At 37.1% G+C, this 27684-nt stretch overlaps 2 protein-coding genes across 3 annotated transcripts; one reads left to right on the forward strand and one right to left on the reverse strand.

The window, feature by feature from the left end:
• LOC110820895 (homogentisate geranylgeranyltransferase, chloroplastic-like) lies at window positions 1-20355 on the forward strand. Its single transcript, XM_088208525.1, is given in 17 exon segments — window positions 1-71; window positions 145-370; window positions 13398-13511; window positions 13936-13990; window positions 14104-14168; window positions 18271-18339; window positions 18443-18520; window positions 18576-18643; window positions 18790-18877; window positions 18999-19112; window positions 19206-19307; window positions 19432-19527; window positions 19687-19758; window positions 19895-19990; window positions 20070-20147; window positions 20149-20179; window positions 20264-20355. Coding segments are annotated over 17 exon segments (1515 nt in total).
• On the reverse strand, window positions 20353-27584 carry ASP5 (aspartate aminotransferase 5). 2 transcript variants are annotated; one of them, XM_022050497.2, is made up of 12 exons: window positions 27368-27584; window positions 27114-27185; window positions 26709-26786; window positions 26079-26279; window positions 25866-25904; window positions 25688-25777; window positions 25457-25565; window positions 25266-25375; window positions 24757-24900; window positions 24488-24654; window positions 20983-21247; window positions 20353-20858 (listed from the first exon to the last, which is right to left on the reverse strand). In XM_022050497.2, exons 2-12 carry the CDS (start codon window positions 27183-27185, stop codon window positions 20727-20729), a joined length of 1407 nt encoding a protein of 468 aa, XP_021906189.1. In that variant the 5' UTR covers window positions 27368-27584; the 3' UTR covers window positions 20353-20726. The 2 variants fall into 2 exon arrangements, with proteins under 2 accessions (XP_021906189.1, XP_021906197.1); XM_022050505.2 differs by having other exon boundaries at window positions 26079-26273; window positions 27368-27580.
• Window positions 27585-27684: the final 100 nt, after the last annotated feature.

Genomic DNA, 27684 nt, shown 5'->3' on the forward strand with positions numbered 1-27684 from the left:
ATGGTAAAGATAACTTTCTATTCGAGAATCACTCCAAGAGTAGTGAAGGTCTTCTCCGTCTCTGCTAACTAGTACTCAACTTCTTCAAAAATGGATGCCCCTGCAAAAGTAGATGTGTTAAGTCTTTGGTACCTCTCGATATAGCCTGAGTCCATCATGGGTGGAGCTGGGTCCTTCTGAAGATGAATTGGATTATGTTGGGGAGGGACCGGGTGGCCATGTGATGGCACCTAATTGTATGATGGGGCCATCAGATTGTACTATGGCAGTGCCAGATGATACGGTGGAGGAGCAGGGTTGTACTGTGGTGGCACTAGATCCTCTCGTTGTGGAGGTGGCTCATACTGTGGCAATGGTGGAGGAGGATCAGGCATCTCCCTCCTCATTTTTCTTACCTACTAGGCAGGAATGAGTTTATCCAGCATCTCGAATAGTCGATCAACATCCTCTCAAAGTGACCCCTTCCGGACTACTCTATTTAGTGAGGGTCTTCCTCTTCTCATGTCCTTGTACCTATATTTCATAATAAAAAGTTGATATTTTTGTTGTATTAAATTGTTCTAACTTTTTGTGTAAGGAATTGTTCCGAGAAACGCGGCTCTGATACCAACTTTAAATGCTCAAAATTTAATTGAATAATAATAATATTATTATTATTAAATCTTACAAGATATTAGTAGAAGCAATTAAGGATTTAAGATTTATATTCCTTGCACAGTTTAATCATAATGCTCAATAGGACTACGAGAATGTCCCTTAAAGGAAATTAAAATAATAGAAAGAAAAGTGCAACTAGAAACCTTTAGGGTCGACCTCCGCAGTGCAACTGGTAGGAAACATGAGACAACATTTAACCACCAAATTTTTTGCTGTTTAGGATTCGGATCCTAGTCGTCCTGATCTAAAATTGTTAAATAAGAGGAATGAGCTACAGTAGCCCAGTAAAAATATCAACACTTTACACTCGATACAAAAAATTAAAGATTGGTAAAAATCGCAAAACAACCAATAGAGTTATTTTTCTTTTTAACTAAATTCATTTAGTTTTAAAATATTAGTTTCATACTCACTTTTTAAGTTCTTAATACAACTTGTGAAGGAAAGAATCAAGATAACAATCCATTAGATATTTTAAGAAACCAATAATAATCAAACTTTACTTTTTTACTTACTTACTGGTGTCACTGGGAGTCCATAGGGGTTCCCACAACACATGGACCCAATATTCAATCTATTAATTAGTTGGTCGTCCCCATATCCCGTCCGGTAATGGGCACCAAACGTACCACTCCTTCAATACCTCGTCCGGTATAAGGATAAACAAATACTTCCCAACCTCTTCCGGTATAGGACTTCTCAGCCTCGTTTAACTAAGGTAACGTCCATGGTAGGGTTTACCCTATGTACTAGGTCCGTACACCTTTTTTATAACACCGAGTAAGCCTTTTACATATATATCCTCATCATCAACTAGCCGTCAATCATATACAATAATTTTTTTTCATAATTACTGGGTAATAGAACGACAATTAAACAGACAATATAAATTGATACTTTAATAACTAAGAAAAATATAGTCAGGACATTTATTTCAAACCAATCAACAGATAGGGATAAAATGGCTAAGTAAACTAATAAACGAGAAGGCAATTAAAATCAATAGAATTAAAGTATACGATGTAACAGTAAGTAATTAACGCAATATAGAAATAAATAGGCAATACAGATAAACTGACCAACTTTCGGCTCCCTCAGTAACCTGTATTTAATTAATTAAAGGCTATCAATATTCACAAATTTCACTGTTTATTATTATTTAAACTTTAATTAACCGTAACGAAAAAATGATGAGGGATTCTTACACTGGGTCGGTGTTCGAAACACTATTTTTTTCACTACACTTCCTGGCAGTCCTCGAATTTCTTGATTTTTTCTGTGAAAACCGGAAGCGCGCATCACATATCTTGAAATATCCAAAAATAGCCAAAAACAAGGGTTTAAAGTTTTTTAGACCGGTTTAGGGGCCCGACACAGTGGTGCTAACATGCTCCGATGTCAACTCTGCCACCTACAGTAGTGTCTCCTCTCAGTTTGGCCAGTTTCGATCGATCTTGTGCAAAAACCTGTAAAATTTAAGGTTAGGTGGCCTTTGTTAGCCAAAAAATGAAAAAACCAAAGCTTACCGGTACAGGGGTATTCTATTGCGATAGCTCCATCGTTTCTCCCTCACGGCTGGGGGTTTTCTTTAGTCATCCTGCACCATAAAAGAGTCAGGAATCCAATGGTCAAAAAATGAAAAGAAACGAGAAGGGGATTCGAGCTCACCGGAGGGGTTTTGGGTCACAAGTGCGGTAGTTCGGCCAATCTCCACCCTCTGTTTCTGGCCCCTCCTTTGGTTTTTTGACGCCGATATGGGTTTGGGAGGCTTAGAATCAAATTGCAAATTGAAAGGGGGAAAAAACTCACCTTTTGGCGTCGGCGACAGGCTCCGATATGGCGACGATGGCGATCGGTCTTCTTCTCCGATAACTGGTTCACTTTCGGCCGCCCCTCTTCTTCTTCTCTAATTCCCTCTTGATGGCTAGGGTTTTTGGTGTCAAGGTGGAGGGGTTAAATACCTCTCCACTTTCGATTTGGATCTTCCGTTCAAGAAGACATGACCCAACCTCAACCGTTAGATCTGTTTTATTTAGAGAATATATTTGGACCGTACAATTGGATGCAATCAGAACCGCTCGATCGCACCTGAAGAAGAAACGAATCTAGGTCGTCCATGCACTCGGGAGTAAATTTAGGTCGTCGGATCTGTTGGCAAGCGGATCATCCACGTGGATGCGTGTTCGCGTGTCTGCCACGCGGTGCATGGCGACTGGTCGTGCTGCTGACATGGCGGTCCACATGGCCACTTTTTCATTTTTTCACTTTTGTCCCAGTTTTTTAGATTTCTTTTCAAATAGGTCCATCGTTCCTCCCTCACGGCTGGGGGTTTTCTTTAGTCATCCTGCACCATAAAAGAGTCAGGAATCCAATGGTCAAAAAATGGAAAGAAACGAGAAGGGGATTCGAGCTCACCGGAGGGGTTTTGGGTCACAAGTGCGGCAATTCGGCCAAGCTCCACCCTCTATTTCTGGCCTCTCCTTTGGTTTTTTGACGCCGATATGGGTTTGGGAGGCTTAGAATCAAATTGCAAATTGAAAGGGGGAAAAAACTCACCTTTTGGCGTCGGCGACAGGCTCCGGTATGGCGACGATGGCGATCGGTCTTCTTCTCCGATAACTGGTTCACTTTCGGCCGCCCCTCTTCTTCTTCTCTAATTCCCTCTTGATGGCTAGGGTTTTTGGTGTCAAGGTGGAGGGGTTAAATACCTCTCCACTTTCGATCTGGATCGTCCATTCGAGAAGACATGACCCAAACTCAACCGTTAGATCTGTTTTATTTAGATAATATATTTGGACCGTACGATTGGATGCAATCAGAACCGCTCGATCGTACCTGAAGAAGAAACGAATCTAGGTCGTCCATGCACTCGGGAGTAAATTTAGGTCGTTGGATCTGTTGGCAAGCGGATCATCCACGTGGATGCGTGTTCACGTGTCTGCCACGCGGCGCACGGCGACTGGTTGTGCTGCTGACATGGCGGTCCACATGGCCACTTTTTCATTTTTTCACTTTTGTCCCAGTTTTTTAGATTTCTTTTCAAATAGGTCCATCGTTCCTCCCTCACGGCTGGGGGTTTTCTTTAGTCATCCTGCACCATAAAAGAGTCAGGAATCCAATGGTCAAAAAATGGAAAGAAACGAGAAGGGGATTCGAGCTCACCGGAGGGGTTTTGGGTCACAAGTGCGGCAATTCGGCCAAGCTCCACCCTCTGTTTCTGGCCCCTCCTTTGGTTTTTTGACGCCGATATGGGTTTGGGAGGCTTAGAATCAAATTGCAAATTGAAAGGGGGAAAAAACTCACTTTTTGGCGTCGGTGACAGGCTCCGGTATGGCGACGATGGCGATCGGTCTTCTTCTCCGATAACTGGTTCACTTTTGGCCACCCCTCTTCTTCTTCGCTAATTCTCTCTTGATGGCTAGGGTTTTTGGTGTCAAGGTGGAGGGGTTAAATACCTCTCCACTTTTGATCTGGATCGTCCGTTCGAGAAGACATGACCCAACCTCAACCGTTAGATCTGTTTTATTTAGAGAATATATCTGGACTGTACGATCGGATGCAATCAGAACCGCTCGATCGCACCTGAAGAAGAAACGAATCTAGGTCGTCCATGCACTCGGGAGTAAATTTAGGTCGTCGGATCTGTTGGCAAGCAGATCATCCACGTGGATGCGTGTTCGCGTGTCTGCCACGCGGCGCACGGCGACTGGTTGTGCTGCTGACATGGCGGTCCACATGGCCACTTTTTCATTTTTTCACTTTTGTCCCAGTTTTTTAGATTTCTTTTCAAATAGGTCCATCGTTCCTCCCTCACGGCTGGGGGGTTTTCTTTAGTCATCCTGCACCATAAAAGAGTCAGGAATCCAATGGTCAAAAAATGGAAAGAAACGAGAAGGGGATTCGAGCTCACCGGAGGGGTTTTGGGTCACAAGTGCGGCAATTCGGCCAAGCTCCACCCTCTGTTTCTGGCCCCTCCTTTGGTTTTTTGACGCCGATATGGGTTTGGGAGGCTTAGAATCAAATTGCAAATTGAAAGGGGGAAAAAACTCACCTTTTGGCGTCGGTGACAGGCTCCGGTATGGTGACGATGGCGATCGGTCTTCTTCTCCGATAACTGGTTCACTTTTGGCCGCCCCTCTTCTTCTTCGCTAATTCTCTCTTGATGGCTAGGGTTTTTGGTGTCAAGGTGGAGGGATTAAATACCTCTCCACTTTCGATCTGGATCGTCCGTTCGAGAAGACATGACCCAACCTCAACCGTTAGATCTGTTTTATTTAGAGAATATATCTGGACTGTACGATCGGATGCAATCAGAACCGCTCGATCGCACCTGAAGAAGAAACGAATCTAGGTCGTCCATGCACTCGGGAGTAAATTTAGGTCGTCGGATCTGTTGGCAAGCGGATCATCCACGTGGATGCGTGTTCGCGTGTCTGCCACGCGGTGCACGGCGACTGGTCGTGCTGCTGACATGGCGGTCCATGTGGCCACTTTTTCATTTTTTCACTTTTGTCCTAGCTTTTTAGATTTCTTTTCAAATAGTCCTTTCTTATTTCCATTTTGGCCCTGATTTTTTATAATTATTTTCAAATGCACCCAAAATATATATTTCTTCAAAATTTTAAATAAAAATTAAAAAATTAAAATTTCTAAAAATTACAAAGAAAGTGTATATATCCACGTATAGCAGAGATCCCTATAGATCCCCCAGCGACACTGGTAGAAAAAAGTAAAATGACAGAGTAGTGATGGACATGATAAAGAATCCGACTTTAGAAAAGTAATAAAGAGTCAAATGTTATATGTCTATTGAAATGTATACTATTAGATTGTTATTCTGATTTTTATTTTAATATCTAGCATTTGAGAAGTTACATGTTAGGAAATAAAATACTAATATTTTCAGTTAAAACGAGTAATGAATATACTTGCATTCGAATTTTATTAAAAGTATACTTCATTGGTCGTTTTATGTTTTATACAATCCTTTGATTTTCCGTATCAGTGGTAAGGTGTTGATATTCTTATTTAGCTACTGTAGTTCACCTTTTTTCTTATTAACAATTTTAGATCAGGATGACAAAAACTCAAATCCTAAACAACAAGAGACCATCTAAACAATTAACTTTTATGCTTCATCAATCATATTTATTGTTAATGTTTTTTTCGATTTAAGTTCCAATACATTTTCATAACCTTTATTTTGATGTTTTAAGTAAACGTGTAAGAAATGTAATCTTTAAATTTTAATTTTTTTATTAAATAAAAATTTTCAATATTATTTATATCATTATTAGCATACTAAACGCTCGAAATCTCTGATAGGGATTTTTGCTTTTACAAATTTAATCAAAATTAACATTGCACACTTAATCATGATTATTAACAATGAGAAAACCCTCTTAATTGAAATAAGGTATTGTAATTTTATTAATAATCACACTTAACTTGAAATTACCAAAAATATTGATATTTTAAAAAAAAAAATACTTGTATGGGGTAAAAAATAAATAGGACATAATAATACAATTTAAGTATAAAATTTGTTGAAAAATGATAATTACGTTAAAAATAAAATATTATGTATTTCAAAATTAAAAATAATATTTTGAGAATTTAAAAAACAAAAAAAAAAAAAAAGAAAAAAGGTGGAAAATGAAAGAGAAAAAGGTCAAGGTAAACCACATGTTTGGTAAAGCGCGTATTAATAATTCCTGGTTGAGGCTAGCCATGTGGTTGAATAGCTTAAACACATCAATTTAAAACCTATAATGATTTTGACACATTTCTTTTTCTTTTCTTTTCTTTTTTTATTTTTTTTATCTAAGAAAAACTGAAGTCTAAAATATTTTTATATTAATTAATTAATTAATTAATTAAGATCAAATGTCATTCTCAGACCCATGTGCTCTTAATTACTTTTTTTAATCAAATTGATAATTAAAAAATTGGGATGAAATAAGTAATTTTCTTCTCTAAATCCGCGTATAATTTTGTGTTAATCAATCACTAAGTTAAGTTAATTAGAAGCTTTTTCCCTATAATTTTGCAGGATGTTCTTGGACTTGACAGCTTGAAATTGTAAAAGCTTTTGTTTCCTTTTCTTTTTCTTCTTTTAATGTAAGTAGAAAATTATTTGCCAAACAATGATAAAAAGGAAAACTAAGAGTGATAATTACACAGTTGACATTGTAACTATTATATGTATATATATATATATATATGTATATATACATACACACATACACACACACATAAGGAATAGAGGGATGAGACAGACAGATTTTACATCAATAAGACACGGTTAATGATTCCTTAAACAAAAAGTTTTGCTATAATTTAAGAGTTTTAATATGTTAAATAGGAAAAGTTTCATCTTTGCAAACCAGTTACTACAAATTTTCATTTTTTTTATGAGAGGTTTTTTCTCATGAATTTTTTTTTAATTATTTTGAAAAAAAATTTAGGTTCAAAAACTTGTAATATGATACTTTAGTTACTAACTTAAAATTTTTGTTCAAAAAATTAAATTTTAAATTGCACACAATAATAGTAAATTAAAAGTAGGAAAAATATATATAAAATTTAACGTGGTTCGATAGTATGTCAACATCTACTAACAAAATTAATAAAAATTTTAAATAATGCATCACTAATAAACTAGCAGACTAATTCCTAGAGAATTACAAAATTTTTTTTCACAAAATTCTCTAAAATATACATAAAATAATATTCACCATAAATACAAAAATATCATTATCATCAAATATAATATCCCCATAATTTAAGCAACATTAACAATTTCTATTTATGTAAATTACTTTATTTGTAACGACCTCGGAATTACCCAAAGAAAATAAATGATAATTAAAGTGCAGAAGCGAAATAAATGTTCAATGTTTACATTCCTTACACAATAATTTAAAGTATCAATTAGTGTTACGGAATTCACCCTTTTGAAAGAAATACAAGAAAATAAGGAAATGAACGAAAATTAAAGAAAATTAGCATTCTACTCGCAATCTACACTAACTCAGTAAGAATATCACACTACATCACCGAGACATAAATGAAGGTTGGTAAAAAATCAAAAACAATTAATAGAACACTAAATTAAGCAAATTTATTTATCAATAATAAAATCATTTACCGTCCACTTACCATAGTGAGATTTATAGAAAATAACCTATAGAAAACAATAACATTATAGATATCATGATTCCGTATATAATTGGCAACATAACACATATTATACTTTCATATTCAAATCATCAAAACAACAATTGTCCCTTTTTTTTTCACTAACCTGCTGGTATCTATGGGGGTTCATAGGAATGTTACCGCTACGCGTGAACTTTTTTCTTTAACATTCTCAATTACGGACCATTCCTATACTCCGTCTGGTATGAGGGTCAAATTTTTAAACCTTAATACCCCGTCCGATATGAGAGTGAAGCAGTTCGTCCTCATACCCCATCCAATATGAATGCCAATTTACTAAGTCTCCATACCCCGTCCGGTATGCGACAACATTCACGGTAGGATTCTCTATATAACCGGCCCGTCCACCATCTCCCAAAATATCCAGTAAGGCTGTCGTTTCATCCATTCACTTAATCACACAAATTTTTCGTTTACTTTTAACCTCCATTTTTTCAATTCTACTGTAAACACATAAAATAACAATACATGCATTCAAAGCTATTCAATCAATAAGGCACTATCATGCATTTAAACTGTAAAAATAATCAACAGAACAATAGTAGATAATTTTCGGTTCTGCCTCCATTGGCAATCCGTAATTAATTATGAACATTTTCTAAATTGTACAAGATCTCGTATTTATTGTTAATTAGACTTCAATTCTATAACAGAGAATAGGGTGAGAGATTCTTACTCAATTTAGTATACGAAAGGCTAAACTGTTGACCGCGCACACTGAATTTTTCTTCGAGAATCAAAATGTTAAATAAGTACACTCAATTGTCCCAACCAAACCCAAAATAAGTCTCAGGGCCCATTTTGGCCAATCCTGAAATTCCAGCACGGCGGCTCTGCCGTGCTCCGGTGACGGCGCGATCGCCTACGGCGGTAGTCCACCTCGAGTCGACTGTTTTTGACCGTTTTCGGCCAATTTTATATCAATCCCTACGAGAAAACATGTTAAGGAATCTCGATTGACCGAAAAAATACAAAAAATCAAAATTCACCGGTGGCGGGGCTCTCCGGTGCGGCAGCTCCTCCGACTCACGTTGCAGTTGGATGTTTTCCTCCGATTAACCTGTAGAGAAGGAAACGATGATCACAATGGTGGAAAAATTTTACCGAACGGGAATCGAGAAGGGGCTCATCGGAGACGTTTTGTGAAATTCTCTGCGGCAACACTGTCGGGCTTTGCCTACAGTTTTTGGCCAATCGGCCAGTCTTTTTTCTCCGATTTAGCCATGGAGGTGTTTAAAATTAAATTCCGAGCAAAAACAAAAATTTTTACCTCTTTTGGTGATCGGAAGTAGCTCCGGCACTGTGGCGGGTGGCGGCGGCTCTCTGTCCCGGCGGCTGGGTCTTCTTCTCCGGCGAGGGCGACTGGCAGCTAGGGTTAGAGTTTGGTGTGAAAAGGGTTATTTATACTCATCTGCTTTTGATCTGGGCCTATCTATCGTGTTTGATCTGGACCATCCGATCATGATTAAATAGGAAGTGAATCTAAACCACTCATTCCAATCCAATCTGGACCGTTCACTGCGATTTAATCTGGACCGTCCGATCGAATTCAAATCAGACCGTCCGATCACGTTTGGGGAGGGAACGCATCTGTGTCGTTTATGCGCGCAGGAACAGATCTGAGCCGTTCGATCGGGGGCACGCAGATTGCTCACATGGCCTCCTGCGTGGCACCGCGTCAGCGTCTGCTGTCATGCAGAGCATTCTAGTTCGTCGAGGCTGCTGACCTGGCATCCTACGTGGCAAAAATTTTTAAATTGCATTCTGACCTCCTGTTTCTGATTTTTCTTTCAAAAATACCCCCAGAACCCAAATTTTTACCCTTTTTCTCCAAAATTATTTTCAATTTCACCCCCCACCAAATTTACTTCATTTTTGCATTTAATTAAAATTTAAAAAAATCAAAAAATTATATTTATAATTAATTTAATTTATAATTAAATTAATTTGAGCATTACAACTCTCCCCCTCTTAAAAGAAATTTGGTCCCTCAAATTTGTCTCTCTCACTCTCAATCAAACAACTAGGGATATTGAGCTTTAAAGTCTGACTCTAGCTCCCATGTTACCTCTCTCGGTGTGTGATTCTGCCACATGACCTTAACAAAAGAAATTTTTCGATTGCAGAGTAATCTGCTATTTCGGTCCACAATACCGACCGGCACCTCCTCGTAAGAGAGGTCTTCTTGAAATGGAAGAGTCTCGTGGGCCAAGACGTGAGAGGGGTCTAGGTTGTATTTGTGTAGCATGGACACATGAAACATATTATGGACCATGAAAAGTTCTGGAGGTAGTACCAATCTGTAGGCGGCGATACCAATTCTGTCTAGAATTTCAAATGGCCCAATAAACCGAGGATTTAGTTTCTCCTTCTTGCCAAACCTACTGATTCCGTTGAAATGGGTGACCTTAAGGAACACCCGTTCGCCTTTCTCAAACTAAGTCCCTCCTCCGGGTGTCCGCATAGCTCTTCTGCCTGCTCTAAGCCATCTGAATATTCTTCCTAATCTTAGTTATTTTGGTTGTAGTCTCCTCTACGAGATCTGGTCCGAACAGTTTTCTATCACCCATTTCTTTCCAACATATCGGTGATCTATATGGGCGGCCATACAACACCTCATACGAAGTCATACCAATACTTGTTTGGTAGTGTTTGTTGTAAGCGAACTCTATCAAGGGTAGATAGTCATCCCAATGGCCCCTGAAATCATAAACACAAGATTGAAGCATATCCTCAAGTGTGCGGATTGTCCTTTCTAACTGTCCATCAATTTGAGGGTAGAATGCAGTACTAATGGATAGTTTCGTCCCCATGGCTTACTGAATGTTAGACCAAAATCGAGAAGTAAACCTGGGGTCCCTGTCGGACACTACTGTCACTGTCACTCCATGTAATCTGACTATTTTCCATATATACATTCTTGCCAACTTATCCAATGGATCGATCATCCTCATGGCCAAGAAGTGAGAAGACATGGTAAGCCAGTCAACAATTACCCATATGGCATCATGTCCTGAGCGTGCCTTAGGTAATCGTGTCATGAAGTCCATTGTGATCTGTTTCTACTTCCGCTTCGAAATTGGTAATGGCTGAAGTAGCTCACATGTGCATTGGTGCTCTGCCTTGACCTGCTGACATACCAAACATTTAGAAATAAAATCAGCTATATTTTTTTTATCCCGTTCCACCAAAATTGAGGTTACATACTATAATACATCTCAATGCTTCCGAGATGCATGGCAAACTTTGAGATATGGGCCTTTGTCATAATGTTCCTTTTTAACTCACTGTCACCTGGAACACACACTCTGTCCTAGAATCTGAGCAACCCATCGGTAGAGACTCAGAATTCTGAGTTAATTGCTTGTTCTGCATCTTTCTTGAGGGCTGCTAGAGTGGGATCAACGAGCTGAGTTTCCCTTATTCTCTGAATTAACTCAGGCAGAATAGTCAGGTGGCCCAAACATGTGACTCTCTTCAAATCTTGAAGCCGTATCTATTGTGCGACCCCAATCTGCTTGCATTTTGAAACCATCAAATGGGCTAATGTACTTGTACTTTTCCTGCTAAGTGCGTCGGCTACCATGTTTTCCTTACCTGAGTGATACAAGATGTCGCAATCATAGTCCTTGAAAAGTTATATCCACCTTCTCATTCGCATGTTGAGATCTTTTTGAGTGAATAAATGTTTTAAACTCTTGTGATCGGTATAGATCTGAAAGGTCTCCCCATACAAATAATGGCGTCAAGTCTTCAAGGTGTGGATGATTGCAGCAAGCTTTAATTCATATGTGGGATAGTTTTTTTCATGACTCTTCGACTATCTGGACCCATAGGCTATGACTTTCCCATGCTGCATCAAAATACAACTCAAACCTAGGTAGGAGGCATCACTGTAAACTGTATATCCATCTGATCCGCTCGGCAAGACCAACACAGGCGTAATAGTCAGATGCTTCTTTAGTTCTGAAAACTTCTTTCATAGTCATCGTCCCACTCAAACTTGATATTCTTCTTTGTGAGGTGAGTCAGAGGAGCAGCTAGACTATAAAACCCTTCCACAAACCTGTGGTAATACCATGTTATCCCCAGAAAGCTACAGATCTCCTTAACTGAGGTCAATTTTTCTCATCCGAACACTGTTTCAACTTTTTCGGGTTCACTGACACTTCATCCTTTGATATGATGTGTCCTAGGAAGGTAGTCTACTCAAGCTAGAACCCACACTTACTCAATTTTGCATACAGCTTCTTCTCCTTGAGAAGCTGCAAAACCTGAGTTAGATGGTGAGCGTGTTCCTCTCTGCTCTTTGAATAGACCAAGATATCATCGATGAATACAATGACAAACTGATCCAGAAATTTTCTGAAAACCCTGTTCATCAAGTTTATAAAGATGGCTGGAGCATTGGTTAGTCTAAATAGCATGATCAGGAACTCATAGTGTCCATACCTAGTTCGAAAGATTGTTTTGGAAATGTCTTATGCCCTGATTTTTACCTGATAGTAACCTGAATGCAAGTCTATCTTGGAGAAGAACTGGGCACCCTGTAACTGATCAAAGAGGTCATCGATCCTGGGAAGGGGATATTTATTTTTGATCGTGACCCTGTTCAGACATCTGTAATCAATACATAACCTCAATGTCTCATCTCCCTTTCTTGCAAATACGACTCTGGCACCCCAAGGGGACACATTATGTCGGATGAATCCACTATCCTGTAATTCTATGATCTGTTTCCTCAGTTCCTCTATCTCAACGCGACTCATGTGATAAGGAGCAACCGAAATAGGCTGGGTGCCTAGCTGAAGGTCTATGGTGAATTCGATTTCTCTCTCCACTGACAATTCAGGTAGTTCATCCAAAAACACATTTGAAAAGTCTCGGACTACTAGAATCTCTTAAATACAAATTTTTTTCTTGGATTTGCCTAGTTAGAGAAAACAGCTAGGTTAAAGTACTTGATAATAAGAAAATTTCCCATGAGGGAACAAATGTTCAACGATTTTATTAAATTTGTAAATGACTCATCATTAGGAGGGTTTAATATAACCTTCTTGCTAAAATAATCTACAGTGGCGTGATACGCCGCTAACCAGTTCATTCCTAAAATTATATCAAAATCCCCCGTATCAATTTTTATTAGGTCTACACTCAATTTCCTATTTACTATATCTATGACACATGACATGTATACAACCTCCCCTAGTAGTGTCCTACTCCCAGGAGTAGACACAAACAACACATAATCAAGTTTTTCAGGTAATACATCTAATTTTGATGCAAAAACATGTGAAACAAATGAATGCGATGCATCAGTATTAATCAAGACATGAGCAAGATGGTTACATATAGTGTACATATCTTGTACCATGTTTATGTTGGCTTCTGCATCCTACTGAGTGAGATTGTAAGCCTTACCCTGGATAGGAGGTCTGGCCTGATTCTGGTTCCTCGGGCACTCTCTTATATAATGTTGGGTGCTACCACATATATGGTAAATGTTGTTGAGGTAATAGCAAGGTCGATCCCATGATCCTTGCCATAATGCTGACAGATCTTGTCGCGTCCTGCTGCTGGAACCTGAAGGAGAGCCTGAGTCATCGGTCTGGTTCTCTTGTTCTGTTGAACAGGTGTAGTAGGTGCTGGTCTGCAACGTGGAGCTGAGGACTTGAGGTTCCCTACTGCTTGAGGGAAGGTACGAAGGCTCCTCTCCGCTAACTGTGCCTTAGCCAGAATAGTCGAATAAGTACTGAGCTCGAGCACAAACAACTGCTGTCTGATCTCAGGACGGAGACCCCACTCGAACCTTTTAGCCTTCCTGCCTTCGTCCATCATGCTCTCAGGAGAATATCTACCCAACTCCAGGAACTTGTAAGCATATTCTGATACAGTCATGTCCCCCTAGATTAAGTGTGCAAACTCCATCTCCTTCAGATGTCAGAGATGCTCTAGGAGGTACTTTACATGAAAGACCATCAGGAACTATTCCCAAGTGACTGGAAAGGGTAGGGTGGCCTGCTTGAGTTGCCACCAGTGGTCTGCTTCTTCTACTAGCATGTAGATAGCAAGGATGACCTTCTGTTGGGGGATCACCCTGAGGGTCTTGAAGGCATTCTCTCTCTCAGATAACTAGAACTCGACCTCTTCAAATAAGGATCTCCCTGCAAAAGTAGAAGGATTTAGTCTTTTATACCTCTCTATGTAATTTGGGTCCATCATGAGAGGAGCTGGGTCCCATGGACGAGGGACTAGGCTGGGCTGAGGATGGACTGAATAGCCCTACAGTGGTACTTAATGATACGGTGGAGGCACCGGATTGTACTGTAGTGGTGTCGGGTCATGCGGTGGCTGAGGCACCGGATCATACTGTGGTGGTGCCGAGTGGTACTGTGGAGGAGCAGGGTCATATCAGGGTGGCTCGGGATCCTCCCGCTGCAGGGGTGGCTCAACCTATGGCGGGGGGGAGGGTCAGGTAGCTCCCTCCTTTTCTCCCAGGCCTGCTGGGCAGTAATGAGTCTCTCCACCATCTCAAATAACCGATCAACATCCTCTTTAAGGGAACCCTCCTAGGCTGCTCGGTTTAGTGGGGGTCTACCTCTCCTAATCTATCTGTACCTGAATTTCACAAGGAATGGTTGAGTGACAATTCATTGATTTTGGTGTTTCCTAAGGGTTTTGTGTAAGGAATGGGTCCGAGGAATGCGACTCTGATACCAACTGTAACGACTCCGGAATTACCCAAAGGAAATAAATGATAATTAAAGTGCGAAAGCGAAATAAATATTTAAAATTTACATTTCTTACACAATAACTTAAAGTACTAATTAGTGTTACAGAATTCACCCTTTTGAAAGAAATATAAGGAAATAAGGAAATAAACGGAAAATAAAGAAAACTAACATTATACTCATAATCCTCTTGCGAATCAGGATCTGGATCCTGGTCCTCTTGATCTGAAATAGTTAAATAAGAGATGAGCTATACTAGCCCAGTAAGAATATCACACTACATCACCGATACAGAAATGAAGGTTTGTAGAAAATTCAAAACAACTAATGGAGCACTAAATTAAGCAAATTCATTTATCAATAATAAAACTATTTACCGTCCACTTAACGTAGTGAGATTTATAGAAAACAGCCTATAGAAAATAATAACATTATATATATCATGATTCCATATATAATTAGCAATATAGCACATATTATACTTTCATATTCAAATCATCATAATAACAATTGCTCTTTTTTTTTCACCAGCCTGCTGGAATCCATTGGGGTTCATAGAGATGTCTCCACTACGCGTGAATCTTTTCCTTTAACATTCTTAATTACGGGCCGTCCCATACCCCGTTCGGTATGAGCGCCAAATTTTTAAACCTCAATACTTCATCTGATATTATGGTGAAGCGGGATGTCCCCATACCCCGTTCGGTATGAGACAACATTCACGGTAGGGTTTCCTATGTACCCAGTCCGTCCATCATCTCGCAGGATATCCAGTAAGGCTATCGTTTCATCCATTCACTTAATTACACAAATTTTTTGTTTACCTTTAACCTCTATTTTTTCAATTCGACCGTAAATACATAAAACAAAAATACATGCATTCAAAGCTATAAAATTAATCAATAAGGCACTATCATACATTTAAACTGTAAAAACAATTAACAGAACAACAGTAGATAATTTCTTATTCTGGCTCTATTAGCAATCCGTAATTAATTATGAACATTTTTTAAATTATACAAAATATGGTTTTTATTGTTAATTAGACTTTAATTCTATAACAGAGAATAGGGTGAATGATTCCTACTCAATTTGACGCCCGAAAGGCTAAACTGTTGATTGCATCCATTAGCCGTCCCCGGGTTCCCTGAATTTTTTTCGGGAATCAAAACATGCTATAAATATATACAATTATCCCAAATAAACCCAAAATCGCCCATTTTAGCCAATTCTGAAATTCCTGCACGACGGCTCTGCCGTGCTTCGGCGACGGCGCCGCCGCCCGTGGCGGTGGTCCGCCTCGGGTCGGCTGTTTTCGACCGATTTTGCATCAATCCCTACTAGAAAATATGTTAAGGTGACTCAGTTAGCCGAAAAAATATAAAAATCTGAAACTCACAGGCGGCGGGACTCTCCGGTGGTGCGGCTCCTCCGGCTCACGTTGTGGTTGGTTGTTTTGCTCCAGTCAACCTGTAGGGAAGGAAACGGTGATCACAATGGTAGAAAAATTTTTCGAAACGGGAATTAAAAAGAGCCTCATCCGAGGCGTTTTGTGAAATTTTTTGCGACAATGCTGTCAAGCTTCACCCACGGTTTCTAACCAATCAACCGGTTCTTTTGCTCCGATTTGGTCATGGGGGGTGTTTAAAATTGAATTCTGAGCAAAAAGAGAAATTTTTACCTCTTTTGGCGGTCGAAAGTAGTTCCGACGCGGCGATGGGTGGCGGCGGCTCTCCTTCCCAGCGACTGTGTCTTCTTCTCCGACGAGGGCGACTGGCGACTAGGGTTAGGGTTTGGTGTGAAGAGAGTTATTTATACTTGTCCGCTTTTAATCTGGGCCGTCCATCGAGTTTGATCTGAACCGTCCGATCGCGATTAAATAAAAAATAAATCTAAATCGTTCGTCGCGATTCAATTTGGACCGTTCATTGTGATCTAATATGAGCCGTCCGATCGCGTTCAAATCTTACTGTCCAATCGCGTTTGGGGAGGAAACGCATCTGGACCGTTCGTACAGTGGGAACAGATCTAAGCCGTTTGATCGCGGGCATGCAGATTGCCCGCATGGCACCGCATCAACGTCCACTGCCACGCGGTGCGTTCTGATTCGTCGGGGCTGCTGATTGGGCATCCTAAGTGACAAAACTTTTTTAAATTGTATTCTGACCCCCAGTTTCCGATTTTTCTTTCAAAAATACCATCAGAACCCAAATTTTCACCTATTTTCTCCAAAATTGTTTTCAATTTCATCCCCCACCAAATTTACTTTATTTTTGCATTAAATTAAAATTAAAAAAAATCAAAAAATTTTATATTTATAATTAATTTAATTTACAATTTGGGCATTATATTATTAAAGTTTCTAAGAAATTATTCTACTAAATATGATTTAAAAAAACCACAGTAAAATTTGTAAAAAAAAAAAATGGTGTGTGATAAAAGTCTATTTTAATTTTTTTTGCATAATTATTGTTACGATAAAAAAATAAATAATTATTTTAAAAAAATTTACATGTAATTATATTCAAACATGAAAAAAAAAAAAACAGTGCATTTTGCTCCAAAAGTATGTAATTATTTTTTAATCCCAATTCTATTTAATTTCATAATGATTTTTATATTCTCAATTTTAATGAAGGGTAAAAGAGACTTATTAGAGAAGCATTTATTTACAAAGCCGAAAAGCAAGTGTAATTAGTGCTATTAAGCCCATAATCCCAAATGTTAAAAAGGGCTTCTTGAAAAATTACAAATTTGTGCTTAATTTCTCCAATACAAAGTCAAATTTAAACACAAAGTAATGACCGAAGCTAATGATTTATGGGCCTTGATAAATTATATTGCGATTCAAATTCATAATTTCTCATAAATGAGGAGATATACTAAACTACTCCATTAATAACTTAATAAATTCTTAAACTTTAATTTAATACACAAATTAGGGAAGAAATCGAAGTGTGTTCATTTGTAGTAGTACGTACTATTGATTTTGTAAATTTACACCTGTCACCAATTGAGTATAAAATCAAATCATTTCTCTTAATAAAGACAGACTTCTCTCCCAAACAAAACTCAAAAGAGACAGAAAAATAGGTTGAATCAATCAATCACCAAGTGAAGAAATAGAATTTGGTGGGCTTCAATTCCATGCTTGCTTCTGCTTCTCACCTCTTAGAATTTCATTTATTTTTCTTTTGTTAGGAAAACCAAACGGGTAAGCTTCATTTTATTTATTTATTTATTTATTTATTTCTCTTTCAAATTTTATGAGAAATATAGTTTTATGAAGTATTTGTTTTGGTTTCAATATGCTACTTGTAATTTTCTTGTAACCCTTTTAGTATGCTGTGCAGCACAATGGCGAATTTCACTAATGACAAAAACACAAATATATATATATATATATATATAATATATATTTCAAATGATAAGTAAAATTAAAATAAATATGTATTTAACTATCAAAATTAGCAATTGTTAATTTAAAGAAAATATAAATGAAATTAATAGTCATCATTTCAGGTGCACTTAAAAGTGGGCAGAGACGGGGAAAGAAGGAACAAGTTAGCTTATATTTATTAAGAAAAAAATAAACCATTAAAAATAATTGCCTAACTTTTTTCACGTTGCAAAATGGTTATGAAACAAAACAAACTTCTAGAAACTTCCACCTCACCTCCTTGCATTCTACACGTTCTCTCGTCCTCACACCGTCTTCGGAACTGTACACGCACGCGCACACGTGTATAATTTGCGGAAGTTACAATTTTATTTTTATATAATTTACAGTTAATTCTTTTTTTCTTATTTTTTTTTGGTTGGACAGATAATAGCAAATAACGTCGGTTTCACTTCTTCCGGTGCGAGCAATTACCGATTTGTCTCCAGCATTTTTTGTAGGATTACTGAAGGTAATTTTCTTAGAAAAAAAGGATTGAATTTGTTAATATGGACGATCATGATCAGGCGGTGGTGCAATCTATTCTGATGGGATTGAATCAATTGTTTGATGTTGATATGGACAAGGTAATTTTGTACTGTGTTATGATTAGTTTGCACATAATAATTAATTAATTAAAATTAATGAATTTTTATTAAGAAATTTATTGAATAAGCTATTAAATATTTAATAATATTAAATTCTCTAACTGGGTTAGTGATATTGTCTTCAAAACTTTAGTGATCCAAACACTATCTATCTCCCTTTGGCTTCTGGTGAATTCTCAATGAGAACTGGAACCACAATTGTTTTGACATCTCTCTTTATGGTAATTACTGAACTACAAATTAGATGGATTATATATGTACACATATATACATTGTAGATAATATATTTTTTTAAGTTGTATATATATTCACAATTAAGCACTTTTTTTATGTTTAAAACAGAGTCTGGGTATGGGAATTGTGTTCAAATCACCCCCACTTTTGGCTGCTCTTCTCGTTAGTTTTCTTCTGGGCAGTGCATATTCAATCGAACTATGTAATATTTTACGCATATATGTTTATATGTGTGTTCATGGGTATGTCATATACACACCACATATATATATATATAGTGGTAAAGGTGTAACTTTATCTGTTTGTGTGCTGTAGCTTCCATTACTCAGATGGAAAAGACATGCATTTTTAGCAGCTAGCTGCATCTTGATTGTAAGAGCTGTTGTTGTTCAGCACGCCTTTTTTGTGCACATCCAGGTATTTACGACTAAAATTCTATACTTACAATTTCACAACACATGATTTGACTGTATCGCCATTATATATATATATATATATATAAAAGATTCGTGATTGATTATGTGTAAGAATCTGGTGGCAGCAATATGTGCTTGGTAGGCCAACAGTGGTTACGAAATCACTAATGTTTGCAGTCAGCTTCATGTGCTTATTCTCTGCAGTTATCGCTTTGTTCAAGGTAAACTTACAAACATACATGTACATATATATATATATAATGATATATCTAATTTGCATTTTTGGGGCCCAAAAAAAAAGGTGGTTAAAGAAGGCAGCTGTTTTCACCTTCATTGGACATGAAATTGAAATAATTTCTCAAGTTTTGAACTTGAAACAGGACATTCCTGATGTGGATGGAGATAGAGAATTCGGCATTCAATCATTCAGCGTTCGCCAAGGACAACACAAGGTAACCTCACAAGTTTCTTCCTTGACAAACACATTATATATATATATATATATATAGTAACCTTCAATCATTTGGTTGGGATTTTTAACTAGAAAGGAAATGATTTTGATATTATGTATTAAAAAAAAAAAAACAGGTGTTCTGGGTGTGTGTTACAATGCTATTAATTGCGTATGGAGCTGCTGTTGTTGTGGGAGCAACTTCATCTGTTCTACCAAGCAAGCTTGTCACTGTACATATTTGATCTCCTCAAGACTTTTTCTTTATATGTATGTATGCGTATGAGAAGTGTATGTATTTGATGCGTGCAGATATTTGGCCACTCTAGTCTTGCATTGTTTCTATGGGTTCGAGCTTCTTGTGTTGATGTGACCAACAAAGTATCCGTTAACTTCTTTTTACATGTTCATCTGCAAGGCAAGTAGTTTTATATAATTATTTCTGTGATAAATTACTGGTAGACTTATGCTTTAATTTTGCACTTTTTACTTGGCTGTGCCTGCAGTTATTCTATGCCGAATACCTTGTAATCCCATTTGTACATTGAACAAAATCAGAGTCCAGACAATTGATGACGCATATGCAACTTCCAAATGATCAACTAAATCCAAATGTTAAATCATTCGCATAGAGAACTGATTCGTTTAAAATTCTCAAACTCTTACATGGATGGTTGTGTTAGAAACTTAAAAAGACAAATTAATCTAAAAAGAAAATATGCATGAAGCATCGTAACACAGCATACAACAGTGTATAATCAAAATGATTCACAAGGCAACTAAACTTCCTTTCCGAAGGAATAAACAGTCAAAATTTCAATTGCAAAACTTATAACCATCAACACCCCTCTTTATTATAAAATGTTTCTTTTTTCTCGTTAAAAATAATCACTAACTGGTGGTTCCGAATCGAGGATCTCAAAAAATATCCCCAAGCTTTCCTTATTGGATTTTTCAGGACCATTTGCTTCAACTGACATTATGGAATGAATCAATAACAGCGTCTGCAAGGTACTCGCATTTGGCCAAAGATAATCCTGCCAAGGATATTCTTCCATCCTTCGTCATGTACACATGCCATTTATTTGTCATATTATCGCTCTATTGACACAACAAGAACAGCAGACAAAAATATTGTTAACCTTAAGGAACTTTAAAAATGTCAAGAATTCTGTATGCTAGATATTTGGAACAGTTTGAAATATCCGTCCTGAGGGGCAAGTACCTGAGCCTTGTTCAAGCCGGTGAAGGAGAACATGCCAATCTGCTTTAGAATAAACGACCAGTCCTTCCCGCTCTTGTCTTTTGCAGTGAGGCTATCAAATAGTTTCTGTCTTACATTTTTTATCCTTCCAGCCATAAGCTCCATCTCTGCTTTCCATTCATTGAAGAGAGCTGGATCGCCAACAATGTTGGCAACAACTCTGGCTCCATGAACAGGAGGATTCGAGTACATTGGTCGGGCAAGCCTCTTAAGTTGGCTCTTTACCCTGCACATGCAGAAATAGATATGTTAGGTCCTTGACCATTTTATAAGCCGGGCAAAAATTTACCAGAGGAGCCAACTATCATTGCATGCATACATGAGTAATTAACTGGATCCAGATGCCAAATTGGATAGTATCTGATATCTTTTACACCAAACTATTCAAGAAACATTCTAGAATAGGTGCCAGAGGCCAGCAGAACGAATCTGAACCCAAGTGTTCATGTTAAGAGTTTTCAAAAATTTTATTCATTTTACCATATCAAGATCCGGAGAGGGACATGGCACCTAACGCAAGTGGTCACTGCCTAGTTTTCCCATTATCATTGGTTGGGTTCAAGCCCCATATGAGCTATTAGTATAGCAAAGAGAAAAAGGAAATATATCATGAGTATAGAAACACTCATGGTTCAGTAATTGCTTCAATATTCAACTCCACATCAACTGGTAAGACAATTTCTGGTGATGAGATAAAAACACATGTATAATTCTAATTATCGTTATGACTTCCTACTTTTTTTCTAGTTCCTAGATGAACTTGTAAAATGAATTTTTATTTCAACTAGAAAAAAAAAAAAAGCAATACACAAAAGTACCATTATGACTTTGTCGAGTAGCATAATTTATTATTTAACTATTTTAATTATTAGTTGATATTATATTATTAAAATTTTATAAAAATAATAATCTTATATAATTAGAATTTTAATAAAATAATTATTTTTTAATTAATAATTTAAAAATTCTATAAATACTCAGGTGTTACAACTTAAAATGTGAAAATAAAAATTATATTTTTTCTCCAAAATTCTACATGGTATCAGAGCAGAATAAGGATATTTTATGGTTTTATTTTTAAGGTTTCTTTAAAACCCTAAAACAACAAAAAAGAAGCTGAGGAGAAAAAGAGCCAGGCCAAGGGGAAGAGAGGAAAGATCAGAGGAAGGGAGAAGGCAGCCGGATCCTTCCTCCACCGCTGCCAGAGCCGCGCAAAGGGCCACCTGGTTTCTTCCTCCACTGCGCGCAGAGCTGCGCAGCCCAGTTCCTTCTTCCACCGCACGCAGAGATGCGAAGACGCTCTCAGTTTTCTTCTTCTTCAGCCATGCGCAGAGACACGCGACCCAGTTCCCTCTTCAACCACGCGCAGAGCCGCGCAGGGCACGGAGGTTTCCTTCTTCAGCCACAAGCAGAGCCGCGCGACAACCTCTTGTTTCTTCTTCCTCCACGCACAGATCTAATTTCAGTATTCTGTCATTTTTGGCTATTTTGATGCAAATTATGAGGTACGTTTTTATTATTGGGTATTTTTCTTCTTATCTTTAGCACTCTAAAATGATAGAAACAAAAAAAGTGATGGTTTCTTATTCGAATAACCCTTCATTGCAAATCAGTCCCGTAAAACTTAATATAACTAATTATCTTACTTGGTCAATATTTTGTTTATTGTTTATCAAGATTAGAGGATTGTAGGACTACATTACAGGTGATATGAAGAAACCAGAAGTAGGTGAATTGTAATATAACATACGGAACTCTAAAAATTCTTTGATAATATCTTGGCTAATCAATTCCATGCAACCACATATTGCACGAACATATTTGTTACTTGATACTGCAGCAAAAATATGGAACACAGCGTCTCTTACATATTCACAAGTGGTAATGATGCCTAAATTTATAAACTCTGCAATAAAATTCATGGCACAAACCAAAAAGAGATGAGTATTTCACAATATTTTTTTAAATTTAGTAGATTATGGCAAAAATTAGATTACTATCAAAATTTTTAAGCAGATTGTCTTGCAGACGCAATCAAATTTCAGAAATTGATAAAAAAAGAGCGAATTTATGATTTTTTAACTGATTTGAATACCGGATATGATCAAATACAAATCCAGGTGTTTGGTAAGGATATTTTTCTTTCATTAAAATAAACTTATACTTATATCCAGTAAGAAGAAAGTAGAATGAATGTCATGCTTTACATAGCACCACGTGAGAAAACTAAATTAGTTGCTCAGTCTGAACAATCCAAGGATCTACGAAAATGTGACTATTGTGGCAAGCTAAAAAACACAAGAAAGATTTGTTGGAAGTTGCATTAAAAGCCAACTAGAGATAGCGAGAGAAAGAATGGCAGACCTATAAGAGCTCAAGAAAATTTAGTTGATAAAAGTGAAACACCCGACACACTGACAGTTGGAGCTTTTTCAAACGAGGAGATTCAAGCCCTAAAATGTGTTTTGTCTCAATTTAATTCTTCATTAATTATATGTGCAACAAATCTAGTAAAATCAGAATTTTCGAACAACAAAAAAGATTGGCACTAGTAAACTGCATGATAACTCCTTAGAACCTAATCTGCAAGTTAGGCATGAGAGATATCCCTTCCCCAACTTGAGAGGAGGTGTTGAATAGTATAATTTATTATTTAAGTATTTTAATTATTAGTTGGTATTATATAATAGAATTTTATTAAAATAGTAATTTATATAATTAGAATTCTATTATAATAGTTATTTTCTAATTAATAGTTTAAGAATTCTATAAATATTCAGGTGTTACAATCTAAAAGGTGAGAATAAAAATTATATTTTTTCTCCAAATTCTACAGACTACCTACTTTTGTTTTCTAGTTCATAGACAGTCACAAAATGAATTTTCATTTCAACCAGGACAAAAAAAAAGGCGATAACAATATAGTATCCACAAGAGAAAACATTTACGTGTCAACACCACTAATTAGCATGCCAAATGCAGCATAAGATGTTTTATCTCAAGAACAAGGGATAGAATTCAAAATAATTAGAGAAATATACATGCAATAGATGACCTTGGGTTCTAAAATACACCAGTATGCTGCAGAAAATGGAAAAAAGGGATCTAACATTGACTTTGGTTCAAATTCCAATTCTATGTAACAGAATTGAGAGCACAATCAAAGATGAGAGTTTGAACGAAAATAATATCTTAGCTCCAAGTTAATTCTATGTCTATTTCAAATTAAGTGTTATGATTCAATGAGGAATGGAATAAATTTATAGTTGTGGAATTTAAGATACGAATAAAGTTAATTTAATTATATACTAAATATTAAGCTATAATTAACTTCTATATACCAAATAGCTAAGATCGAGAAATTAAATATGAATAAGATATGCTTAAAGCAAATGCATCATAAGGGAAAAGCCAACAGAAGCACAGACCACAAGGTAACCATTCACAAGAAACTAAGCTACCAAACCTTGCTGCTGCATCTGATGATGAGCATACAACATTGATTGCTCCAATCCTCTCTGCATAAAGGCCAAGATTTTTGCTGTACGATTGAGCAACCAGAAGCTCCATACCATGTGCAGCAAACAGCCTCACAGATGCTGCATCTTCATCAAGGCTTCCACTAGCAAATCCCTTGAGAATACCAAAGAGTTCATGTTTACATTTCTGATCAATTTTCTTAGTTTTTTGGAATAAAATAATTCTAAAATAATTCAGGGTTCAAGGAACCAGTACCTGGTATGCAACGTCAAAAAATGGAATATGGCTCTTCTCTTGAATGACATCAGCAATTTTTTTCCATTGATCAGGGGTTGGGTCAATTCCAGTTGGGTTGTGAGCACATCCATGAAGCAAAATGAAAGATCCTTCAGGAGCTGCCTGTAAAAGTGCAAAAACAAATCAAAAAAATTAAGGAGCCAGAACTGAGAAGTAACAAAAATAAGAATGTGCATATTAAATAAAATCTGAAACCAGTAAAGATGGTGGAGTAAAGGGGAAATATGGTAGATATCAACTGTAGAAGTTACAATGTGCTCCAAGAAACACCAACATGGTTTGAGTATGTGCCCAACCCTCCACAGTCCCAAATAATATAAGAAAAGAGTGATAGAGGAGATACATATATGACAAGTTACAAATGGTTCATTATGTTAATCTTTTGCCACTTTTTTTTAGCATATAGCATTAGATAACATACAATGTTAAGAAAATGTCAAAAAAGGTATTTTAGGTGAAGGGATAACCTTTATGTCAGATATCATCCCCTCAAAATCCAAACCAACTGTTTTTGGATCGTAGTACCGGTACTCAGACCATGGGACTCGAGCATCATTAAAAATGTTCTTATGGTTACCTGTAAGTCATTTTGCTAAATCTTACAATAATGTCACTAAGAAAAATCTCATAAACAAGATCACGACAGAGATGGACATACCCCATGTTGGAGATGATATCAGAACTTTTGCCCCTGGAAAATATCGCTCGATAAGAGCTGCAGCTAGTCGAAGCGAACCAGTTCCTGAAAGACTTTGAACTGTTGCAACCTGGTTAAGAGAAACTCAATAGATTAATAAGCAACAAAAAGGATCATTGCTTCCAATAAGGCCCTGATACTATTTACCATTAAGCTGTTCTCTTCTACAACATAGAATTAAATTCAACGTACTCTTTGTTGCTTAATAACTGGGTTGTCTGCTCCAAATAATAACTCTGCTGTCACCTTATTGAATGCAACCAATCCTTCAATTGGAAGATACTGCAAAGTTAACTAAGCGTCTGTTAGCACATGCAACATCAAATAAGAATAACTACCACTATCCACAAACTTGAACATATAGATTTACCTCCTTGTTTTCCCCTCTTTCCAGCATAAGATTCTCCGCCTGCAAATTAGAAGTTTTAGAATAACCAATAATCAATCATTTAATATTCATGGAACTGACTACAGGGTCACAGCATGAAAAAAAAAAGTCAAATCAAATTCACATGGTTAAGGAATTCGCAGTGAATTTTCATTCACAAATTGTTCATTGATGGATACAAGAAAGAATTCCAACCTTCCTAACAACATTAAGCACGTAAGGCTGTAGTTCTTCAGTTCTATAGGCCCCAACTCCAAGGTTGAGCTTCATTTCATGTGTATCTGCTCTAAAGGCTTCTGAAACTCCGAGAATGGGGTCAGGAGGAGCCATTGTTATGCCCTCAAAACGAGAAACATTGACAGCAACGGTCATGGATATCCGACCAAGAGACTGCAACTAACAATGTCTACATATCAGTTCTGGAAGTGAAAGATATAAAGCTAGAAACTAACGGGCCGAATTAAACCTGAATCCTTTTAGAAACTAGATGCATGCATAAGCCAACACTGGGAAAGAAACGATAAATCTTGTGAAAAGAACGAACGAAAATGAAAATGAAATTTAGAAACCATACGCATGGATAATCCAGAGCGAGACAAAAAAGTTGGTTAAATATTAGAAAAAGAAAGGTAAAAATAATTAAATGAAATTTACTTATTAATTTGATCTAACTACTAAGAAGTGTGTGTTTATGAAGGTGTGACTCACTTCAGATATCTTCAACACCTTATCAGATAATCTGCATGCAGTTGTCCATAACAATCGTGGAACTGTGAATCATAATAATAATAATAAATAAAGATGGAAGCTGTATGATGATCGTACCTTGTTCTTTAAGAAGGGATTACATTTATCCTTGTCCAAGCAAGGAATGAAACTGGCACTTCCAAGATTTAATTTTCCCTGTTTAAAAAAAAAAAAAAGACGCGAAATGTTTTCTTATAAACACAAACTTAAATGCCGAGAAAGAAAAGAGGAAAAAACATTCATGTGGCGTCTTAAAAGCGTTGTCCTGCTCAGCTGAGCCCAAGACAGCCGAAATCAACCCTGCTTACGATGTTTATATATCCGGATCTCAAGAGCAAAAAACTGCACCCAGACATCACTCTAATTTGTTCTAATTTCCATGCATTTTCTTGGCAACCAACAGTACGAGAAGGAACGGTATACTTGAGAAACATACGCAACAAAAATAAATATGAATAAAATCAACAGAGGAATAAGGCATACCTTGTTGATTTCACGCAGTGATAACGAAGATGAAGGAGAAGAAGAAGCCAGAGACAACATTGTCGAAGCCATCTAAAACAAATAAAATTGATCACTGATCCAGAAACCAGAAATAGGTAACTGATTTCTGAAAAGCTTGAATTGAAATCGAGAATTAAAAATGAAAAAGGCGACCTAAACGCGATAGCAGCGGATTTACTAAGAGGACAGTATAGATTTCACCGGAAATTTTTGTTAACAAATACAAAACTTACCAGTCTGATAGAGAGAGAGAGATGGCAGGCGACAAATACAAAGTGAAAGCCTCAACCGAGCTGCGATGTCGAGAAAGATTTTTAAGGCGAGTGTGGAGAGAGCAATTTGGCAATGGAGCTGAATCAGCCATCAGGAATACAGCGAGGACCGTAATTAATGTGTTCGGTCATGGGTAAAATTGTCACTACGTCGTGGTAATGAAATCCTTTGAGACTGGCGCCAAGCCAACTAATTGAATTTTTTTTAACATTTTATTTTTTAAACATGAGTTTATCAGAAATAAATCATATAATTAAATGATAAGAAAAGAATATAT

This window comes from Carica papaya, chromosome 7 (assembly GCF_054855325.1).
Source record: "Carica papaya isolate Zhongbai chromosome 7, ASM5485532v1, whole genome shotgun sequence".
In the NCBI taxonomy this organism is placed as follows: domain Eukaryota; kingdom Viridiplantae; phylum Streptophyta; class Magnoliopsida; order Brassicales; family Caricaceae; genus Carica; species Carica papaya.